At 40.2% G+C, this 24,021-nt stretch overlaps 1 protein-coding gene across 10 annotated transcripts in view; it reads right to left on the bottom strand.

Annotated features, from left to right (window-relative positions):
- Positions 1–19,148, bottom strand: part of CEP78 (centrosomal protein 78) — a 50,128-nt gene extending 30,980 nt beyond the window's left edge. For 6 of the 10 annotated variants that reach the window (XM_005297717.4, XM_065549432.1, XM_065549433.1 and 3 more), the window contains exons 1-9: positions 18,832–18,980; positions 18,326–18,507; positions 12,273–12,555; positions 11,509–11,684; positions 10,902–10,974; positions 10,158–10,261; positions 4,004–4,178; positions 2,448–2,561; positions 1,392–1,456 (exon numbers count right to left, since the gene is read on the bottom strand). In XM_005297717.4, coding sequence (XP_005297774.2) covers positions 1,392–1,456; positions 2,448–2,561; positions 4,004–4,178; positions 10,158–10,261; positions 10,902–10,974; positions 11,509–11,684; positions 12,273–12,525 — 960 coding nt within the window. In that variant the 5' untranslated portion in view covers positions 12,526–12,555; positions 18,326–18,507; positions 18,832–18,980. Of the gene's footprint in view, positions 1–1,391; positions 1,457–2,447; positions 2,562–4,003; positions 4,179–10,157; positions 10,262–10,901; positions 10,975–11,508; positions 11,685–12,272; positions 12,556–12,802; positions 13,011–18,325; positions 18,508–18,831 lie in introns of all 10 variants that reach the window. The other 4 variants (XM_065549431.1, XM_005297718.5, XM_065549437.1 and 1 more) reach the window with 4 other exon arrangements.
- Positions 19,149–24,021: the final 4,873 nt, after the last annotated feature.

Below are 24,021 nucleotides of genomic sequence, written 5' to 3'. Positions count from 1 at the left end.
CTATCCCTGGTATTGAGATGTGGAACTGCTTTGAAAAGCTGTGTCCTTTGGGAGGTACTTCATATAAGGGTGTGCAATCCTCAACTGTCTCAGTTCCTTCTCCCTAACCACAGAGACCTGATGCTATATAGAACTATGAGACAGAAGAGAAGGTAGGCAGAGAGAACAAATACACAGACGTAACTCTTGAAGAACAACAGTCACTGGTAAGTAATTTCCCTTTCTTCTTCAAGATCTTGTGCGTTTCCCACATATTTCCCATAATGAGATCCATCAGCAGGACAGTGAGCTAGGAGTTTAGTTAAATATGGATTGTAGCATAAGTCTCCTAAACTAAGAATTGGAGCACAATGTAAAATCCAAGGAATGGAGTTTAGTGAACACTTTCACCAGACACCAAGTTGCTGCTGTGCTTATCTTCATTAAGAGAACTTCCCTAACACAATTATGCTGCATTGGCTCTCCTGGAGTGTGTATTTTATAGCAGGGTACACTGGTTTCCCACCTGAGATGTAACGTTCCATACATCTCCTAATCCAGTGACAGCCTCTAGTAAACAGGTCCCTGACATCTCCCCAAATGCTACATATAACCTACTGAATTGTATAAAAGGTTTGGTATTTTCCAAGTAAGAGCAGAACACTCTATTTACACTTGGGGTCAGGAGACAAGATTCCCATTGGTGGGAATGGGGTCTGGAGAAGAACACAGGGAGAGAAATACAATCTGAGAACACCTTATGCATAAAGCTGGGATGGGGCCTCATAATGACTTTGACCTTGTGTACCACAGTACAAGATGGTGTGGCCATCAAAGCTGAGGGCTGTCCCAAAGGGTACCAGTGAGGTAAAAAGATCTCCAATAACTGTACACCAGGCGCACAATGGACAAGTGCAATCACTCGAAGAAGAATTTAATTCACTGATTTAAAAAAACAACGTATTTTTAGGTTAGGTGTTATTTTCCTAACCTAGGGAATTAGGAACACAAACAAAGAACTGCTTTACTAAGACATTAAGGTTGACCAATTAAAGACCACTAAACATCAGAACTTCCAACAACATTTTTAACTTTGTTATGTTGTACATATGCACCGTTTTCTATTTTTCTTATTAAATGTCTAATTCCTGTTTTATTAGTTTACGTTGTAAACTACACAAAATATACACGATGTTCAATGTGGCATAGTTAATGCTGCTGCTGGTGCTTTAACTTTTGCATTTTCTAAACTTTTGTGATTTTTAACTGCAACCTGAACATACACTTAATTTAATATTAAATAAAAACAGTTATACTAATCTGTACAGAATCACATGGTGTCATAATATCATGGTTTGTTTTAAATCCGAATACAGACAAACTAAAGTCATTCCAGATTGCCTGAAACATACCTCTGAACAAGTACTGTTTCCATTCATGAGAACTCTTTCAATAAGTTTTTTCATCAAAGTGTGATCTAGAGTGAAAAAAATAAATACATTCATTTAATTAATTTCAATATTAGATTATTTTTGATAAAATATTCACTAGGGCTGTCAAGCGATTTAAAAAAATGAATCGCGATTAATCATGCTGTTAAACAATAATAGAATACCATTTATTTAAACATTTTTGAATGTTTTCTACATTTTCAAATATACTGATTTCAATTACAACACAGAATACAAAGTGTACAGTGCTCACTTTATATTTATTTTTGATTACAAGTATTTGCACTGTAAAAAAAAACCCAAAAGAAATAGCATCGGAGAGGTAGCCATGTTAGTCTGTATCCACAAAAACAATGAGGAGTCCGGCGGCACCTTAAAGGCCAACAGATTTATTTGGGCATAAGCTTTTGTGGGTAAAAAACCCACTTCTTCAGCTGCATGGAGTGAAAATTACAGATGCGGGCATAAATATTCTGACACATGACAAATATATTGACACACTCCCTTCTCTTCATGTGTCAGTATATTTATGCCTGCATCTGTAATTTTCACTCCATGCAAAAGAAATAGTATTTTTCAATTCACCTAATACAAGTACTGTAGTGCAATATTTCTTTTATCATTTTTACAGTGCAAATATTTGTAATAAAAAATATACACTTTGATTTCAATTATAACACAGAATACAATATATATGAATATGTAGAAAAAATCCAAAATATTTATTAAATTTCAATTGTTATTCTATTGTTTAATAGTGCAATTAAAACTGTGATTAATCGTGATTAATTTTTTTGAGTTAATTGCGTGAGTTAACTGTAATTAATCGACAGCCCTAATATTCATACAAACAGAGCAAGATAAAACAAGTCAACATCTCCCTTTATTTAAAATGTAGTTGGCAAATATTCAGTAAAATCTGGTTTAATTTTTCTGAAAATGCTACATTTTTCAAAAGTTATAAATGAAAAATCTTTGTTATTTAATCAGAATGCAAGGATAGATAAAAGTACATACCAATTAATGGATTTTTTCTTACATCCAATATCACTAGAGTTGTATTAGTCTGAAAAGCATCTAACAATGATTTTGCCCCATCGTTGGAAATTCCACACTGCTGCATGTCAAGTGCTGAAATGTTTAAAAAGGTTAAACATTACTCAGTTGCATCACTTGAACTAATAATTCAAATAATGAATCTATCCATAATGCAAACATCCACATGCATGTACCTAAGAGTCTTGCAAGTAACCGAAAAGAAAGAAAGAAATAGTATTCTCAGCTCTACCCAAGGGAGAGCTAAGGTAATATTTTAAATGCAGGATGGAGATTAACATTTAAGTCATTATCAGATATCAAAGTTTCAAGATATAGCTGCTGGCAGTGTTCCCTCTAATTTTTCCCACCCATGTGCGGAATTAATTTTGTTATATGCACCAATATGGAGGCGATGTGTAACTAAATTAAAAATCCCTACCACATCATCTTATACACTCAGTTATCTTTATGATTGGGTTTGAAAATTGCTAACTTGAACAGCAGTGAAGCAAGGTCTAATATGCAAGGCAATATTAAATGTAATGGTGCTGAACACCAACCAACAGCTGCTGGAAGAAAATAAATAAATTCAATAACTTAGGTTTTAAATACTGGCTTCAGTATTTCACGGCGGGGGGCGGGGGCAGGGACACATCACTATGCAGATAATTGTATTATCCAATACTTTTAAACTTGCTGTAGCTTTGCCATTTCTTGCAATATTCTTTCATGTTGTACAGCCACAGTATTTTCCCAGATGTGGTCCACAATCAAACATACTGAAAGGCAAAAGTTCTACAACCAATAAATTACTCCAGATTACAGAGCTGTAAGAAAGTCAAGACATCTGGAATTCTATAGCCACCTTAGGGTTTATGTACAGTAGAATAGTAGATGAAGACCCTTATAAGATTTGAACAAATTTTGGTGGCAGAGTTTCACAAAATTACAGTTACCAAAATTAGAATTAAATACCAAGTAGTGTCTAACTAATCACCATGAAAACATTATTTCTTCTTCTATAAAACCTCTCCACATATTGGCTACTAGCTTTATATTTTGTAACTGTTATCCCTACCTTGTTAAATACTTAAACTTAAAAATGTATTACCTATACATCTATTACAGATGCAAATCAGCTACTGTTAAGACTACTTCTAATGTGCCTTAGAAGTACGGTGACCACACATCTCGTTTTGGCTAGGAAAGTCCACCTTTTAAACCCTGTCCCAGGGGTCTCAATTTTTTTGGCATAACTGGGAATTTGTCCCATTTTCTCTTGCCATCTGATTATCAGTTGCCAAGAGCAAATGGGACAAATGCCCACTTTTGCCAAAAAAAGGGGGGCATGCCTCCCACTGGGACATGGAGTAACGTGTGGGATGCAGGGGGACAGAGGAAGAGAACAGCAACACCAGCCCCGCACAGCAGGGCTTGGGTGAGCAGTGACACTCGCCCAAGCCCCTCCCCGTCTCCCGTTTTACCTTTGGGAAATATGGTCACCCTACTTAGAAGCACAGAACAATTTACCATACCTTTCAGCCACAGGTCCTCTCCAAGACATTCTGCAAAGGCTCTAGCCCCTCGATCACCAACAAGTGCATTGCAGTTGAGAGTGATACGCCTCAAACCTGCCATACAGTCAAGATCAGGTCTCCTATAGCGTAGGCTTTCAGCCCAAGCTTCACCATGTCTTTTCATTGCCTGATGCTTTGAAAACAGAACAAGTTAACATTAGTGGTGAAGTGAAGCCATCAACACTAATGCGAAGAAGATTAATTAAAATAATGATTCAATTACAATTACTATTATTGAAATGAAATAAAACCCAACTACAATGTTACTGAATTTAAGAAATACACACAATCATGCTCTTACACATTAACTCTCATTCTTATTACTGATAAATTATTTCCATGAAGTAAAATATAAACCAGGTTCAGAGAATTCCTTACACCAATTCTTCAAGATCGTTTTGAGTTCTAATCCTGTTCGTCGAAGCACTTGCAACCTTTCCCATCTTGGTATCATTCGCAAATTTTATGAGCATTACTCTCCGCTCCATCATCCAAGTCATTAATGAAAATTCATTACAAACAAAAACACAGGCCAGATCCCTGCAAGACCCCATTTGAGATGTCCTCCTACTTTGACTGAAAATCACTGGTAACTGCCCTTTGAGAAAGGTCTTTCATATACATATAAGATACCTAATGCAAAAACCGCAAAAGCAAGGAAGAGATAAACCATCTAGCAAGTTTATAGCCTCTTCACCTTCTCCCAGATACACCGATTTCCCAAACAGCACACCCACTATATACCACTCATCATTGCTGGGTAGACAGGGAACAGTGTCATTCTTCATGTCCTACTCTTGTTTTTAAACCAAAATTTATAGTACAAAGGAAAACAACAATTAAGCCTCAGAACTGGCATTCCAGAACTTTTAAGTAGGTGCTGATGTTTTTCCATCAGTAATAGGATACCAGCCCCACAACTGTTTTTATGAATAAAGACTTTTTATAAAGACTTCTTCCTGGGAAGCAGTAACTCAGAGACTTCAGGGTCACGGTGGATAATCAAATGAACACAAGCTTCCAGTTCAACACTGTGACCAAAGGCCTAATATGATCCTTAGATGCATAAACAGGTGGATCTCAAGTAGGAATACAGAAATTATATTACTTCTGTATTTGGGATTAGTGTGATTACTGCTGGAATACTGCATCCAATTCTGATGTCCACAATTTAAGAAGGATGTTGATATATTGGAGAAAGTTCAAAAAGCCACAAGAATTATTAAAGTACTGGAAAACATGTTTCAGAATGATTGAGCTTCTTGAGTCTATTATTTAGCTCAACAAAGAGAAAGTTAAGGGGTGACTTGATCAGAGTCTATACGTACCTACATGGGATACAGGTGCTTGATAATGGGATCTTTAATCTAGCAAACAAAGGCAGAACAAGATCCAATAACTGCAAACTGAAGCTAGACAAATCAAACTGGAAATAAGGCACATAGTTTTTAAGGGTAATTAATCCTTGAAAAAAATGTACCAAGAGTTGTGGAGGAGTCTTCATCATTGGCAATTTATTTATTTATTCTTTAACACAGCTAATATATATAACAGAGATGACAAAGAAAAGAAAGGTATCTAAATTGGAATAGAGAGACATTATCAGATTATACAACAAGATAGATAATACAAGTAAAATCAAACTATTTTCCAGAATCACTTCTTTAGAAAGGGGGAAAAAAGAAAAAAAGAAGGAAAAAAGGGTATTGAAAGCGAAGAGAGGACCAAAGAAAAGCTTGAAAGGTAAGTAAAAAAGGAATAAGAGAGGAAAGGGCGGCGGAGTAGGGGGGATACAAGAGGTGGAAGGAATAGAATATGAGCGGTAGCTAGGGTCTTGGAGGGCACTGCAAACAAGGTTACCCTATGGGGAATTAAATTGATTATTCCAATACTTTCAAAAATGCAGACTATATATATGTCTGCATATATTTTACACACACACACACACACACACACACACACACGTACGTTCATCTTGGTTGTTACTATTGCAAAACATTTATTGCACTGCCGGCAGGCGAACCATGGCAGAGTACCAATCTTTGGTAGCTGGGCACCTTTGGAACTTCCACCATTGTAGAATTAGACATTTGGCAACGATCAGAGCTCTACCCAGTCAAAGTTTTTCAAAGGATTTCAGTTTCCAAGACAGATTGCATAGGTGAGGAAAGGGCATGATGGAATCATTTTCAATTATGTGGTTTATGCTCAAAATCTCTTTTTAATCCTATCAGGCCAAAGAATAGGTCTATGGACAGTTACATTTTTCAAGTTATCCCAAACTAAAGACAATGTAATAAAGGATGATATTTAAACTCAGAAGCAACCAGACACCAGGCTTTCCTAGCAGCAGAACTGTGACTGATTTCTCCCTTAAAAAAAAGGGTAGAAGTCTAAGTTTGGGACTAATTCTGGTGGTAGTGGGATGACAATTCCCTCCTCCATGCACAACTGGGGCTGGAGAAGATGGGAATTAATATGAGAACTGAAAGGTGGGTAAGGAACTGATTAAAGGGGAGACTAAAGAGGATCATGCTGAAAGATGAACTGTCAGGAAGGAGGGTAATTACTAGTGGTATTCCTCAGGGATCATTCATGGGACTACTCCTATTTAATATTTTCATTAATGACTTGGCACAAAAAGTGGGAGTGTGCTAATAAAATATGCATATGACACACAGTTGGAAGGTATTGCTGGTATGGAGGAGGACTGGAATATCACACAAGAAGATTTGGATGACCTTGAAAACAGGAGTAATAAAAATGGGATGAAAACTAATAGCACTAAGTGCAAGGTCATGCACTTAGGGACTAACAACAAGACTTATCAAGGACAGAGGAGGAGAAAAAGCTGGGTGTACTGGTCAATTATAGGATGACTACGAGCTGCCAAGGTGATGTAGCTGTAAAAGAGGCAAAAGCAATCCTACAATGTATCAAGTGAGGTATTTCCAGTAGAGTTTGGGAAGTGTATTACTACTATACAAGGCATGGGTGAGACCTCATCTAGAATACTGTGTGCTATTCTGGTCTCTCCTGTTTAAGAAAGAAATTCAAACTGGTCTAGAGAAGGGCTACTAGGAGGATCAGAGAAATGGAGAAGAAGGAGGTTGGCTTGTTTAGCCTAGCCCAGTGGTTCTCAAACTTTTGTACTGGTGACCCCTTTCACATAGCAAGCTTCTCAGTGCGACTCCCCCCGTTACATTAAAAAACACTTTTTAATATATTTAACACCATTATAAATGCTGGAGGCAAAGCAGGGTTTGGAGTGGAGGCTGACAGCTTGTGACCACCCCCACCCCACCCCACCCCCCGCGCATGTAATAGCCGCCTGACCCCTTGAGAGGTCCCGACCCCCAGTTTGAGAACCCCTGGCCTAACCAAATGAAGGCGAAGGGGAGATATGATTATCCCTCTGATATATTTATAGGGAGCAAACACCAGGGAGGGAAAGAAGTTATTTAAATTAAGGGCCAGTACTGGCACAAGAACAAATGGATATAGGCAGGCCATCAACAAGTTTAGGCTTAAAATTAGACAAAACTTTCTAACCATCAAAGGAGTAAAGTTCCAAGGAGAATAATGGGGACAAAATCCTACACTGGCTTCAAGACTGAGCTTAATAAGTTTATGGAGGAGATGGTTGCCTACAGTGGCAGATGGCCCAGCCGCAATTGCTATTAGCGAATATCTCCAACAGTCAGAGATGGATCATCAGATGGGGAGGGCTCTGAGTTATTACAGAGAACTCTTTCCTAGGTGTCTGCTCAGGGACTAACTAATCATTGTACTTGGAGTTGGGAAGGATTTTCCCCCCATATCAGATAGGCAGAGATCCTTAGGGTTTTTCATTTGCCTCTGCAGCATGGGGGCCCGGGTCACTTGCTGGTTTGGACTAGAGTAAATGATGGATTCTCTGTAACACGAAGTCTTTACATCAAGATTTGAGGATTTCAGTAACTCAGACAGAGGTTGTGGACTTATTAAAGGAATGGGTGGGTGAGATTCTGTGGCCGGCGATGTGCAGGAAGTCAGACGAGATGATCACGATGGTCCCTTCTGGCCTTAAAGTCTATGATAGGCTGGGTGTCGGGGGGAGGGGAGAGGGGGAAGGAGTGGACACTCCATTGTGTGGCCTTCCTCATGATTGAGGATACATAGTAAAGCCTACGGTTGGGTAGACCAATGCCTCCTGATTTAAAAGGCAGTTGCATTTTTTCAAAGGATAATCTGGGCTTGGTGCCCATACCCCACAAGGAGCTCTTAAAAGTGTTATTAATTTTGAAAAGAAACAGAGCAAGGAGCTAAGAACAAGAAGAAGTCACAGGAGAACATTTGTTTTTAATATTCTAACTCTGCCTGGATAGAGGGAGGGGTTGACATCTATGTAAATCCAAAACCATCTGTGTGATAAAAGAATTGAAATTAATTTTGACTATTTTTCTTAGGTCTCTGGAAAAGAGGACTAACTACCTGATTTCCCCCTGCTGCCAATGAAAACCATAAATCTGAGAGGGCAAAGTTAAGCACCCCGAGAGATACTGAGAGCTGCCAAACTGTGCCAATTTATTTTCTACCCTGAAATTTTCCCGAACAATTCAGCGGTTTGTAATATTGGGGATGGTCTGAAGGGGGTTGGTAGTGAATAAAAATATATAATCAGCATGTAGGCATATTTTCATCTCTTGGGAACCCTAGGTATTCTAATTTGTATTTGACTCCAAAGCCAAATCAAACAGGGAGGAGGAGAGGGGACATCCCTGTCTTGTACCAAGGAGGGGAGATGATGTGATTGGTTACAACAGAAGCTAGGACTGGAGTACAAAAGTCTAATCCAGGAAATGAAAGAGGGACCAAATCCAAATTTTTGTAGAATGAGGAACAAAGAGTTTTTCTACATGTGACAGAACAGTTCTGAAAGGTTTTAATAGTAGGACAGTGCAGAGAAGCTGACGAGTGTTGTCTGACCCACATCTCTTTTGTAAAAATCCTATGTAAGCAGCGTTACGTTCCTCATTATTTTTTCTAGTCATCCAGGTAGAATTTTAGACAAGTAATGTCAGAGTTCATTAAGGGTATTGAGCAAAAGCTAGCACATTCTTGGGCATCTTTGCCAGGCTTAAAGCTTGACAGAAACTAGGGATTCATTCACTAAAGAAGGTAGAGAGTCTTTAACAAAAGCCTCTGTGTATACTTCAGACAGTCTGGGAGCCAGGCTGTCTTTGATTCGGGCCTAAATTTCAGCTAGAAAGCCATCTAGACAATATTTTTAATTATGCAGCTCTAATCTAAGCACATCTGTTTTTCTTTCATGCTTTAACAGCTTCCAAATGATCGAATACAGCCCATAAGGCCAAGAGTCCTGATCCAAACCCACTGAACTCAGTGGAAAGACTTCCATTTTCTTCCATGGGCATTGGATCAGGACCTCAATGCTTGGGATAGAAGAGGAGATTGTATTGCCAAAAGTACAATCATTTTCCTTGAGCTACTGATGTGCATAAGCTTAGCTTGTTTCTTTATCAACAAAAAGAAGACAGCAGCTGAAGTGTAGTGCAAACAATTAAAATTAGAATGACTATTTGTGCTCTCATAGGTCCTAATCCTGGGTGGTATAGAAGCATATATGTAACTTTAAGCATGCAAATAGTCCCATTGACTTCACTGCTTGAAGTTATGCAGATGCTGAAGTACTTTGTTTAATTGGGGCCCAAGTCACCCTAATCAAACCAGGATATGTAGAACTATGATTACATTAATGTGCTGAGCTATATTATTGGAGTCATTCCAATTGAACATTCATATGACATGAACTATTTCTCATCATATAACCCTATATTATTTTCACGGATGTAACAGAAAATAGCCATATATGCATATCTTGCTAGCAGCAGTTATCTCAGTGAAGAGATATCATCTTAAGAGGAATATTGGGAACTCAATGCGACACTAGCAGTAAATTACACTAGGGCTTTTCCTATAGTATCAGAATGTTATTAATATTAAAATATGTAAATAAATTGTGTTTACATACTAGATTCAACTATGAATCACAATGTATATACATTATATTAATCCATTTAAATATTTGCCTTTACAAAAGGCACGTTACCTTTAAGACATTGGCCAAGTGTTCTGCTCCCCGCCAGGTCAAACTACATCCTGTAAAATTTATAGATTTGATGTTGGCAGAGTTTCTCACACTTTGACAGATTGCTGAAGTTAAAAAGATAAAAAAATTACAGTCAGATCATTAAAATGAATAATACTTACCATGTTTCTTACGGTGGTGTTATAAAGGCATAATTAGCATTAGGAAAGAACCTAGATCCTTGAATGAAGAACTACTGTAGAAGAGCGATGTATATTATTTATTTTAAATAAAAATATTTTAACTGTTCCATAACTTTTTGCATACAAACATGAAATATCTTTAAAATAGGTATATTTCAGAACTGCTTTATATTTCATGTTAAAGCAGTTAGATATTCCACTTGATATAAATGTTAGCTAATGTATTTCATGACTTGTAAACATTTATAAAAAGGAACTTTTTAACATAAGAGTTTGTTTGCTTGCAGCATACAGTAGGGTACTACTTTATTTCAGTGTGAAGAATGCTCAAAACCAAACACTAAAAAAAGAAAAAGATAGATAGTCACAGCAATGACAAGTCTTGCACTTCACACGCAAAATTTCACAGCGTTCAAAGTGAACATGATTGTTTTCTGTTATAATCAATATAGATTTAAATAGGGATGGAACAATGAGATTTTTTTAAAAAAGGTATTTTAAAAGCAGTAACACAAAAGACACAGATCACCTTAGGCTATTTCTTTTAAATTTCAAAACTTACTTTCCAATCCTCCATCTCCAATTGGACAATGTGCTAATGACAAGCTCTCCAAAGATGATGTCTTGGCCAACCCCTTCAAAATAAAAATCATTGAAAACATTTTTTAAAATGCTCGAATAACAATATTTTAATAGCACATATCTGAAGAAAAAGTAGTGGTCCTCACTCCCACTATGGATCCTTTATGCATGTAAAAGGGACAGAATGGTGCAAAGGGGCCCTAAAAGCCTTATTTGTGTCTGAGGGAAGATTCTCCTAGTGCAAAAACTGTGGAAGATAGCTGTAAATCTGCCTTCTAAGCACTCCCTCTTAAGCCCCAGTGAAGGGGGCATGCCAGGGTAGTGCTGGGATGACATGTCAGAGGGAGGGCTGCAACATGCCAGACAACCTGAAGAGACTGCAGTAACTTTGAGAAGTCCCCAGATCTGTCTAAGTTACACTAGGGGCCTCTCCAACCCTGAGAATAATCAAGGGCAAAAGAAGCTTAAATCTACCATAGCTCCACCAACATCTGTGGTAAACCTTTAAGAACTATAAAATAGAATCTCACCCAACATCTTTATTGCTAAATGTATACATTTGTGTGTGTGTGTATTTGAAGTCTTACCTTTGTTAAAAATATTAGATCTCGCTCTCTTAGAAGCAGTCCCTCAAGTTCCAAATTTTTTAGAGCACTTGACATATTCAGACAACCTCTGATGGCTTTACATAATTGAGTAGTCATGTCTTTTGATCGAATTGCTGGAATTCGTCTTCTAAAGTAGGTTTTAGGTCTGTCAGCCGCTAATAAACAACAAAAGTGAATTACTGATAATATCCAGGCCCCACTGAATCAGTGGGATTTTTGCCATTGCGGTAAGTGGGGCCAGAATTTCTCCTTATTTCTTTGTTTTATGATTGTGATATCTGAAGAATTATTCCCTTTTTCCGCCATACACACACCAATTGCTATATTGGATCAGAACAGTCGTTCATTTAATCCAGTATCCTATCTCCCACAGAAGCCAAAACCCAGAAGGGGGGGGGGGGGATCCCCTAACAGATATAAATCAACTGGCCATAGGGAAGGTTTTTCCTATCCCCAGGAAGTAATGCCTGAAATTTCGTTTTTATACCTCTTGGATTTTTTATCACCACCACCTAGTGGACCATTAAAAGGAAAGGAGAGAGCTCCACTAAGTGTCTCCAGCTGATCTTATTCATACCACACAATCCTATGTTGTGATAACTCAGCTTTCAACACAAGATTGGTCTATTATGCTTTAACTAAGAGGACATGATGGTAAACCATTTTAAAAAAACTCCTAGTTTTCCTGTAATGAATTCCCATCTAGACAGATATAATAAAGATCTCAAGTGGTCATTACAAACCTGATTCTCCAAGACCCTGTTGATGAAAGCTTCTTATTACAATAGAAGTCAAAGTCTTATTATGCCTGATAGCATTCAGAAGTGGTGCCCAGTCAGGAGCCTTGAGGCGATCTGCATTTAGCTCAAGAATGCCCTGATTCACATTAGCTTTCACAGTTTTTAGTGGGACAGAGCCTTGAACGGCACAGAGAAATTCATAGTGAGAGTAAAAATCCAAGGTGCTCTGTCTCCTTATTTTGACTGAGTCAATCATTTCTATTCACGTGCGGAGTTTCTCTCTAAACTGAGGAAGAAAAAAAATAAAAGACTGATTCCATTGAACAGTAGATTTAATGTTACATGCTTTCAATATTCACATACGGGCACACAATATTAAAAAAGCCAGAATAAAGCTTACATTCGAACAATTAACTAAATATCATTATGTTTAAAGTACTATACCCAACTGAATGAGATGGAAGGAAAGAAAAACCCTTACACTGATAGCACATTGACTACATCTGTGAAGGTAACTACTATTTAAAGCTAACCTTTCAAGGCTCCATGCTCCCACATGCTGGGTGCTTCTTGTGGAACGCTCAATGCCTTAAGCTGGTGCTGACTTACATCCTGATCCAGCAATGAGATACATACAGGGAGATCCTTGCTCCTAGGACTGCTCACATGTTCCAAGTTAAGCACCTGCTCAGGTGCTTTGCTGGACAGGAATCTAATCTACTACTATGGGATAGTCCAACTCTAGAAAATAATCAAAACCAGACCTTGTCAGTTGCAGCCACTGAGAAACTGCTTCACTGACTGCAGGCAAAACAGAAACTGTGTTCTTATTCTAAAAGAATTGGAGTAATCATCTCACTGTTACCCTGTGCTTCCTCTATGTACCAGTGTCTCTCATCTTAGAATGAGAAGAGCTTACGATAGAAGTATTTCTGTTATGTGTTGGTATAGCACCTAGCACAATGGGGCCTTACTTAATCCATGGTTAGGGTCTCTAGCCTGCTGTAACAGGGTGGATAAAAATCAGTGATTTAAATTTTTTAATCGGATTTTTTTGATAAAATGCTTTTTGAGGAAAAAACCTACCTAAAGTTCATTTTAACTAAGATACATTACAGCTCAAAAGATATGTCATCGTGGAATAGGGATTATAAATTCTAATTCTATAGTATGAGACAATATATTAATGTATTGTTTAAAAAAAGTTTTGTAAATGAGTTCCAATAGTTCATGGATTAGGGACCCAATCTTAGGAGATTCCAGGGGCTTCTGTATAGATTATTTAAGTTAATCTTTCCATTTACCCAATGGGACTCAGTGCTCAGTCTAGAAGATACCATCAGAGATGCTTAGTTTTGCAGTTCTCAAACTGTGGATTTGTGTCTCCAGAGGTAACATGCTTGTTAACAGCAAAAATGTTTTTAAATAAATAAAAAAATAATATAGAGAGGTGAGAAATAACAGACCTCAACCCTATCGTCCTTCTGCAAATTTGTGTACACAGAGTCAATCCCTTACCTCTCTCTAAAAGTGCAAAGTTTCAAAAAGTTCAATGAATAGAAGATTGTTGGGGGCGGAATAGATCTGGACAAGGAGAAGAAGTCTGGAGATAAATGTGAGAAGGGAGGGACAGGCAGTAGAAACAAAAGTGAAATTGTTTGAGCAGCATATTCCAGAAGTCTTGAGGTCTTTCTGATTGTAGCCTCCATTGAGTTGAGATCTACCATACCATTCTCTCACTAGACGGGAAAACCTACAATGGCAGCAGGCAGTAAAAGAGACCCAGTTTGGGAACATTTTAATGAAGTTCCTCTACCTGTGGGTAAGACAGGCATGCCTGCAAAATGCAAACAGTGCAACAAAAAAGTGCAAGGCCTGGCCGCCCGAATGAAACAACATCATGAGAAGTGTTCCTTCTCAGGAGGAAGCTGCGTTGAAAATGATGAAAGAAACATGTCTGACCATTCAGGATCTTCAGGTTGGTAAACTTTTTTATTTCATACTTCTTTCTTAAGGACTGCCTGGCTTCCTTCTGAACTATTCTTGAATTCTCACATTTGAGCAAAAATATAGTTGTTACTCTATGGTACTATCATTTTAGATGCAGTTGTGATAAAAAAAAATAGCTGAAATAGGCAGATCTTCCTTTTACAATTTCACCTTTAAAGTAGTACTGAGTGTCCGTGAATGCAATGAGTAATACTAAAGGAGCAGCATGGTAATAACTGCATTGACTTATTTTGTTTAGGAGAATCCATCCTCAACGTACAGAATTCTGAAGACTATCCACCTTCAAGATCACCATCATTTTCTAAAGTTTCAGAGTTATTTGCCAATGACAGTGTTTCAGTCACATCATATATGTCACATAGCCACAGTATATCACCTGTAGCAAAAAGAAGAAAAAAACCCTGCTATCATCCGGAAACAACCGTGGATAAGTTTATGCTAAGAACCAGCAGATTAGAAAAAGAGGTAACTGATGAAAAAATTGCCTGGTTTGTTTATGCAACATATTCTCCTTTCCATATGATTGAGAACCCACACTTCATTAACATGGTTCAGTCATTAAGACTAGGATATAGTCCACCCAACAGAGCAGATGTCCCAGGCAAATTGCTGGATAAAGTGTATGAAGGAGAAATTGAGCAGTGTGCAAAAGGTCTAGAGCAGGGGTGGGCAAACTACGGCCCGCGGGCCGGATCCAGCCCCTCAGGGCTTTGGATCCAGCCCCTCAGGGCTTTGGATCCAGCCCGCGAGATTGCCACCCCCGTGGTGCTGCGCACCATGCACTGCTCGGGGAAGCAGCCGGCACCACATCCCTGCGGCCCCTGGGGGAGGAGGAGGCAGAGGACTCTGCACGCTGCCCTTGCCTGTGGGCACCTCCCCCGACGTTCCCATTGGCCAGAAAATAAAAGAGATGAGCAACATAGCTTTAGGAAGGGAAGGAATACTATAGATACAGTATTTATTGGAAGGAACTGAGTGAGATCTTAAAAAGAGAAATATGCAATGACAGAGTTAAATTACAAGCATTAAAAAAACAAATGGGACAAGCACTATCTGCAGCTCATCTTCTTGCAAGTATTCTCAATACTCGGTACCAGGGTCAAACCTTAACTGCTGAAGAAGAGGAGTTGGCCATGACATGGACATCCAGCAATCATCCCTCCATAACGCCAACTATAATAAACTTCAGAGCAAAGGGTGAACCATTCAAGAAATATGTGTTTGCTGATGATGTTTTAAAGAAAGTCACACCAGTGAACTGGGGGAAGTCACTTAAGCACTTGAAGTCAGAGACTATTGAAGTGATAATCTCACTTTTAACAGCAGTAGCTCCTTCTGCCAGTGTAGAAAGAATGTTTTCTTCCTTTAGACTAATTCATTCCAAATTGAGAAATCGTTTGGGACCTGAAAAGGTAGGAAAGCTTGTTTTTCTTTTCTTTTCCAGATTATGAACAAACAGGAAAATGAAAGTGAAGACGACGGAGTTAGCTGCAGAAGCCAATATTTTAAGTTTCTCATGTTGACCTGGCTGACATAGTCGATTTAATTTTAACTTAACTATTTTAGTTAAAAACAATTTTAACAAAAACAAACCTGATTTTAAAAAACTTGAATGTTTAACTAAATTCAAAAGTCCATATGCTTGTTTTGTTAAAATATTATATGTTTGCTGTTGAAGAAAAAAATTCAGAATACATAACATTGTTGTTTTATTTAAATAAAACAATTTAAAATAGCTGTCTGGTGATGTTCTCCTCCTAATACAGTATGGCAAGAAAATCCTCCATATATTAATGATTAACCTGCTGAATTGGAGATATTTATGAAGCCACTGGGAGGTGAACTATCTGCTTCAATTACCTTTGGTAAATGGTATCAGAGGGGTAGCCATGTTAGTCTGTATCCACAAAAACAATGAGGAGTCCGGTGGCACCTTAAAGACTAACAAATTTATTTGGGCATAAGCATACGCTTTTGTGCTTTTTACCAACAAAAGCTTATGCCCAAATAAATTTGTTAGCCTTTAAGGTGCCACTGGACTCCGCATTGTCTATGATAAATGAAATAACCAAACAATCATTCATTTTCTGATATAGCTGTAAAACTAATCTGAAAAGTTTTCAAAATAAATCACTTTAAAAATGTATTGTGTGTACCTTCTAAAAATGAAACCTACATCTATCTCTGAGTTGTGAAGAATATGTATTTAGGTTATAACAACCAACAAAAATGCATTTTATGTAGAAATCCATGACTAAATCAAGTCTTCCTAGCGATTTAAATCAAATCCACCCTGTACCATAATACAAATAATGAGACCAACAAAAGGTTCGCGGACCATCCTGAGATTGGAGATGCTCAGAGCATCAAAGATTTTAAGAGTTATGGGAATTTTATACATGAATCAAAACTGAGCCTTGATCTACACTACAAACTTATGTCAGTATAATTATGTCACTACACTGAGCAACATAGTAATACTGATCTAACTCCTGATGTAGACAGCACTATGTTGACAGGAGGGCTTCTCCTTTTGACATAGCTACTGTCGCTCGGGGAGGTGGAAAACCTACACTGACAGAAGAAGCTCTCCCGACGGCGTAGGCAGAGTCTTCACTAAGCAGTACAGCGGCTATGCTGCTCCGGCACTGTAAGTGCAAATAAGCCCCAAGTATCCTGTACTGATAGTACAGAAATAATTTGAAAAGGTGTTTGGAAATCTAAAAGCTGACTGGACAATTTGTGTGTTGCAATGACATACTTTGCATATATTACAGCTCCATCAAAGAGTGAAACTTCTATTTTTCCTAACAGTTCCTCCCGAACTAGAAATTGTGACCAACCATTGCATGAGATTAAGCAAATACTGATGTTTGTATGTGACAAGAAGTTGATGGTTACACACAGACATAGAATATGAACACACTAACCTAGCCTTAAACAAAACAAACCCCTATGCTTCCATAACCAATAATACCCAACTGTAAAATCCAACACCATGCCACTACATTGGCTATTCAGAGTGTCAACCACTTCCTCCACTTTTAGATACAATAATCTAATTTTTTTTAAAACTATTAGGCATATAAAAGTTACACTAAGTCACTACATCTCTCACACAACCACTTTCTCATATTTCTTGCAAGGAAGAATCAGGAGTAAGCACAGTCTTCCATTTATTTACTTGTAGGCTGTAAGACTCAGGAAGACTTCAAAAACAGGGCACTGTATTTTCACATCTGTTTTACTGACAGCTCAGGCACAATCTAATTAAGAAGCACCTTCAGTGGAAACTACAGCTTTATATGCTTCTTTTGGAAAAACTTACTAGGAAGAATTTGAATTGCCTCTTATGACAATTATAAGTGATACCATCAAAAGGGAACATGGTCCAATTTTGCTTCCCTTTCCTCACAGATTGGGTGTTAATTTTGTAGACAATAGAACATAAGATATGTATAAGTGTATCAGGAATGTATTGCCTTGAAGGTTGAAAACATGACTGTAAATGAAGGTAAAGCAGACAGTGGGCTATGATGTATTAAATCTCCCAGGACAAGGACTATTATATAGTTCCAATACATATTTTATCAAAGACAACCCTAACATTCTTATCATGGATTTCTTTCTGCCACTGGCCCTTCCCACCCAGCGTTATCATAGGGCTTGATTTTCACAAGTGCTAAACCTTACAACTCCATCTGTAGTCCCCAGACGCTATAGGTGCCCAGGACCTCTGAAAAAGGTTCAAAAGTTATGTATGCAAAATGCACTCAAAAGCTAGCAGCCCTGCTGTTAAACAAATGTTTGTCTTTTTCCTTGCTGTTAAAAAGATCCTTATAATACTGTATAGTATGCTGAGTTTTATATCATAAGCAAATAATGTATGTAATAAGATCCAATCACAGAAAACTATTCATGTTCTACACGTTCAATGAACTGTTCCAAGTAAATCATTTATTAAAGCAGCATAACTTGAATCTGTATCGTTACAGGCAAAGCCCCAAACCCGCATGTGTGTAGACTGGGATCAGGAAGTGACTGACCTCTGCTTAGGCTGATCCCAGCTTTTCTCTCGTTCTGATCTGACAATGCGCCCCTCTCGAGAGCTGTATAAACCTTCACTTCTGAGTGACCTGATTTACTAGCGCCAGCCAAGAACGGAAACAGACTGGGAGCCTTTATTCCAGAGTCAAAGAAGTCACTGCAACCAAACAGCGAGCGCCACCTGCAAGTTCAAAATCAGTCGCAAATATGCACGACTGGCAGAGACCCACCAGGACACACATGGCCCACACTTAGCGCTGCCAGACATGCGCGCGCCCCTCACGCTCCCAATAAGCGTGGTCACGGCGACCCCCGGCTCACAGATTTATACCACCCGCCCTCTTGGCGCGCTCGCCCCTACTTTCCCCCGGTAGGCTCGTGCCCAGCGCCCCCGTGTGCCTCTGCCCTCGGGCCCCATCTCCCCATAGACTCTTCTGTAGCGCACTCTCTGCCTCTCCCCCCGCAGCACGTCCCCTCCACCGCACGCACAGCCAGCCGGACTCACCGACCCCGGGTCCCTCCCGCTTCGTAGCTATCAGACAGCGGCGAGCGCGTGGGGAGGTTTCCTTGGTTTCCCAACCGCCCCTTAACACGTGACTACTGGTGCTCGCTCACTCATTGGTTGCTACCACGGTTCAAAATGGCCGCGCCCAACGAGCGGTCTCTGTGGTAGGCGTCGCGCGCCGTTACTCGGCAGTGGTACCAGCCATTCCTGGGCCGAACTTCCGAATCCAAGAGCAGGATCAAACCGTCCCGCGCCGCCAGCTTCCGGCTCCGCTTCCATCCAGAGGCGGGATTTCACCGAGGCCACGCTCACACCCACTAAGCTACGCCCCCTCCCCCCTAGGGTTACCATATTTCAACAAGCAAAAAAGAGGACGGGAGGAGCCCTGCCCCTGTCCTGCCCTAGCCCCGCCACTGCTCCCCTCAGAACCCCCAACCCTCCCCCTGCTCCTTGTCCCCTGACTGCCCCCTTCTGGGACTCCTGCTCCTAACTGCCCTCCAGAACCCCACCCCCTACCTAAGCCTCTCTGTTCCTTGTCCCCTAACTGCCCCCTCCTAAGACCCCCCCCAGGACCCTACCCCCTACCTGTACCCTGACTGCCCAAAACCTTATCCACACCCTCCCCCAGAAAGCCCCCCCTGAACTCCTGACCCCCACATCTCTTGACTGCCCCCTCCAAAACCTCCCTGCCCCTTCTCAGACCCCCTGGCCCCCTTGTTGTTGGCCTTTCTTCGCCTAATGTCTCGGTGAATTTGCTCAGGAACTGCCTGAGCCGCTCGTCCCGGCACGCTGGGCAGCAGTGGGGGAGGAGCTCCAGACTGCCGGAGCCGATCTGCGAATGGAGGGAGGGAGTGATTTCTGCTGCAGGCAGGGGGAAGAGGAGCCCCATGTAAGTGGCACCATCCGGCCGGCTGCACTGTTAGCCGCGCGTGCTCTGCATGGGGGGGGGGGGGGGGAGTCTGGACATTTACAAATTCCCCCCAGACGCTATTTTTAGCTCAAAAAGCCGGACATGTCTGGGGGAATCCGGACGAATGGTAACCCTACTCCCCCTGCGCATCAACTGGCTCAGGGGTGGTGTCAACTGAGCCCATCCCCGTCCTGGTCACCTAGCTACTCCTCAGCCCCTGGACCCCATCCAAGGTCCGAGGCCTACGAGGGAGGTACGCCGCCCATTGCCAGACAGTACACAGTCCACCCCCCAGCCTTAGACACCCCACTGCCCCCTTCCAGCAAGGCCCACCTTCACAGCAGACCCAGCACCTAGTGCAGGTAAGGGCAGTACCCACAGCAGAAACATTTGTTTCTTGACTTTTTCCCATTTACATGAGGTTGGAGGTGCCCACCGTTCTTGGCCACACCTTGGGGTCCAGGGCATGGTTTTGTAGGTATTGGGATTCCAGTCCTTTTCTCTTCAAAGGACTCATCATCATATCCTTGGTCTTCCACACTAGTTTTTGGTGTCTTCTACCTCTTATGCTTTCTTTTCTGGTCACTCTCCCATTCTTATCACATGTCCAGCCCACCTCAACCATTTGCTTTCATTGGGAGTCCCAAGTCCATCTTCCTCCTACTTGTATACTACTTGTATCCTCTTTTTCTCCGCCATCTCCCTGAGACCCTCCATTTCCAAACCATAGAGCAGGCTGGGTCAGACACACACAGCATACAGTTTTCCTTTGTTTGTTACTTAATTGCCAGTTCCACAGTACTCCTTCCCCCTTTTTCACTGTTGCCCATGTACATTGGGTTCTTGTTTTCATTTTTTCAAATCTCTGTCTGATGGTACTAAGTGTATTTCCCTTGTACTCAATTTTTTTCCTCCGCTTCAGCTTGTCTCCTGAAACTTCAATCAACAGCTCTTCTTCTATCTTCCTATTTGCATAACTTCAGTTTTCTTTGTGTTTACCTTCAAATCATGATCTTCAAATGTACACCCACTCTGATACCATATTTGCCAATTCCTCTTTGCTATTAACCAAAAGGGCCAGATCATCAGCATAGATTAGTTTTCTTTGCCTCTCCACAGGCTTGGTTATCCTACTTAACTCCATAACTAGTATGAAGGTAAGTGGAGTCAGCATGCTCTTGTCTCAATCATGCTACCACATCAAAACTCTGTGAAATTCCATGTACTGTTACCACGCTTAATTCAACACCTCTATCTCCACTTCTTGAAGTCCCCCACCCATTGATCTCAATACTCCAAACACCAGCTTCCACAGAACCACGTCATTTGCTTTCTTCACAATCAATATATGCTCTAAGTTATGCCTTCCATTTATCGTTCTTTCAGACTTCTGTCTTATTGCAAATAATGTCTATAGTATTCCTTCCCTTTCTAAAGCCATGTTGCTCCTCTCTTTTATTTTCTTCCTTGCCCCTCAGTCTTCCCTCCAAGGACTTTAGGAGATGCACTTAACAAGGTGGTGCTCCAATCATTTGCATCACCCTTATCCTTCCAAAGAGGCACAATCAGTCAGGTTCTCCAGTCATCATCTTTGCTTGATCCCGCAAACACACAGTAATCTATGAAACCACTTTACTCCAGTATATTCAACTGCGTTGATCGTATCAACTGTTATTTCATCTTCACCAGCTGTTTTGGCATTCTTCTGTCTCCCTCACAGATATCAATACCTCTTGAGGGTTCCTCATAATTGCTGGCAGTTCTTGCACTCACAACCCTCTCTTCTCATTTAACAGCCTTTGAAAATATTTTTTCCATACCTTTATCACCTCTTTAGGGTTAGTCACCATACAGTTCCCATCCTTCACACAAAGATCTTTTCATATTTTATTTCAGTGTTCCTCTTTTTTGTCAACCCAAAAACCAATTTCCTGCTATTATCTTCCTCCAGCTTTCTGTACAATTCCTCTTCACCCTTCATTCTATATGTAACAGGATCTACTGGAGTCAATTCAATACGGGTTTATGGACATGACAAGTAATGGCTAAAGTAGATTGAAACAGGAGGGAAAGTGTTTGTTGCACCTGCCAAGGAGAAGGGGCAGCTGTTGAGGAGCTGCTGCTTATTATCCAAGCGAAGGAGAGGTGGAGAGAGCGTTCCGACACTCCATTACTGTAATGCCTGATAAACTGTACACGTGTTGCCAAAGTGAAAAAGAAGTAATTTTTTATTCCAGATTGTCGAGGAATCTAAGAAATAAAGGTTACAAGTAAAGTGTCTCATGCTTCTGTTTGATATACTTTAATTGCGCAGCTCACACACAACCAGTTTGAGGGGCAGGCACAGCTTAGGAGATATGCATCCACTTCCCCATAGGAAAACTCTTAATACAGATATAGCCCTACGACTACAGGTATTTTTCTTTAAGTCTGTAGCAGGTAGTTAGGGAGGAGGGGTTGGGTGAAGGCTCTAGACAGAAACTGCAATGAAGCAGAAACAAAATATTTATTGTACAGTATTAGAAGAAAGTACCTTTCTGGGACTCTGTACCATTATCATATAACGTCATACACACTATGTATATATGTGCATTAATCCCTGTTTAGTGAGAAATGCTGAAAATATGTAGCCTATGCACTAAGGCTAGATTTTGCAATTCACTCATGGATAGAGAAGCCTGCCTCTTGTGAAAACAATTATTTTACATTTATGGCTGAATTAAATAAGATGTGTGCAGTGCTTTTTATAAATTCCATCAAGCTATGATTCAGTACATTGAGCAAGCTTGTAGGATCTGATGAGACAGCTTAGTGTCCCTTGGAAGATAGTGCCATTGATAGAAGAGCTCTGTACTGGAATGTGCGGAGATGAAGAGGGAGGCACATGTCAGGACCCTAATGGGGCTCTGGGTGATCACTGCTTCCCACCACCCAACACAGATGTAATGAGGTTGAGTAGTGCCCGTATAAGAAAAATTAAAACTACTGATTATTCTTAAAAAAAGGTTTTAAATGACTTTCGACTATAAAGGCAACACAGACAAAATAAGAAAAGCAAGATTAAAGACCAGCACTGAATAAGGATTAATATAAATGGCAAGTTATACTGAAGACAAGCACAAGTACATGTAAAGTTATTATTCATTAGCTATTTACTACTATCTTAACACTATAGTATCAATACAACTTGAGATCAATTCTGCCCAAGCAACCAGACTTCTTTACTCCATAACCTTACCCTGCATTCGCCAAGAATACATTACCCTTCAGTTGGCCGTTTTCCGCACTGGCCAGGTACAGATGGTCATGAAGTGCACGTCCCATAGGTTCAGGGGGTGTGGGTCAGGTTTCCTTTATAACCAAAATGCACACACAGTCCTGTGCCTTCGTATCTTTTATCTGATCTGTCCTCCATGTCTTAAAACAGATGGACCAATTAGGGTTAGCCAAATTTTTATTGTGGTTAGCGCTGTCGCCTTGGCTGTATAATTTATGCTTACTTATCTCCTTGTGTCACTTTGACCGTATAATTTATACTTACTTATTTTCTTGTAGCCAATTGTTGTAGTTGTGAGTTAGACAAGCTGTGCCCGGGGCCACAACTTATCTCCTTTTATAGGAGTTAGAATGTGTTATCTGGTTGCAGTGCGTTTTGACCACAAGTCTTAGCTTACTTCTGCAAAGCTTGCCCTCTTCACCTCTGCAAAGTGTGCCTTTTTTACCTTTGCAAAGTGCAAGTTTGAGGCCTAACACTGACAATACCTTTGTTCATTTTAAGCTTGGCAATACTTTTGCTCAGAGATTAATCACAGAATGGAAAACAGTGTTTAAGTCAACGGCAGATACATGGCATACTTTTACTATTTCAATGGGAATTTAACAAGGCTGTGTCCTGTCATCATGGCTGTTCAGTATTCATTGGTTGCTGGATAAGCTTCAGGAGGCAACTGTTAATAGCATGGAGCTGAATGCCATTTTGCTTTGCAACCTGAATATATCAGTGACTTTGTCTTGTTGGTTCAGTTTGGTGAACTGCTGGAGCTGATAGGCAGGCAGGTAAGAAGCAGTGGGCACTGGACTATATTAATCTACATCCCTGGCCATTACCATCAAGCAGTCTCCAGTTTCAGATTACAACCAGCTCATTGTCATATACTTGAGAAACATCATAGCACTGATGTTCAAAAGATGTGGGTGCTTGTATAGCAGCAACCACTGATATGTTCTGTGCCCTTCAGCAGTCACTGTGAAGACACTTTAACCTCAAGCTTATGAAACTG

Source organism: Chrysemys picta, chromosome 6 (assembly GCF_011386835.1).
Source record: "Chrysemys picta bellii isolate R12L10 chromosome 6, ASM1138683v2, whole genome shotgun sequence".
NCBI classification, from domain to species: domain Eukaryota; kingdom Metazoa; phylum Chordata; order Testudines; family Emydidae; genus Chrysemys; species Chrysemys picta.
This window is presented reverse-complemented; position numbering and strand designations above follow the sequence as displayed.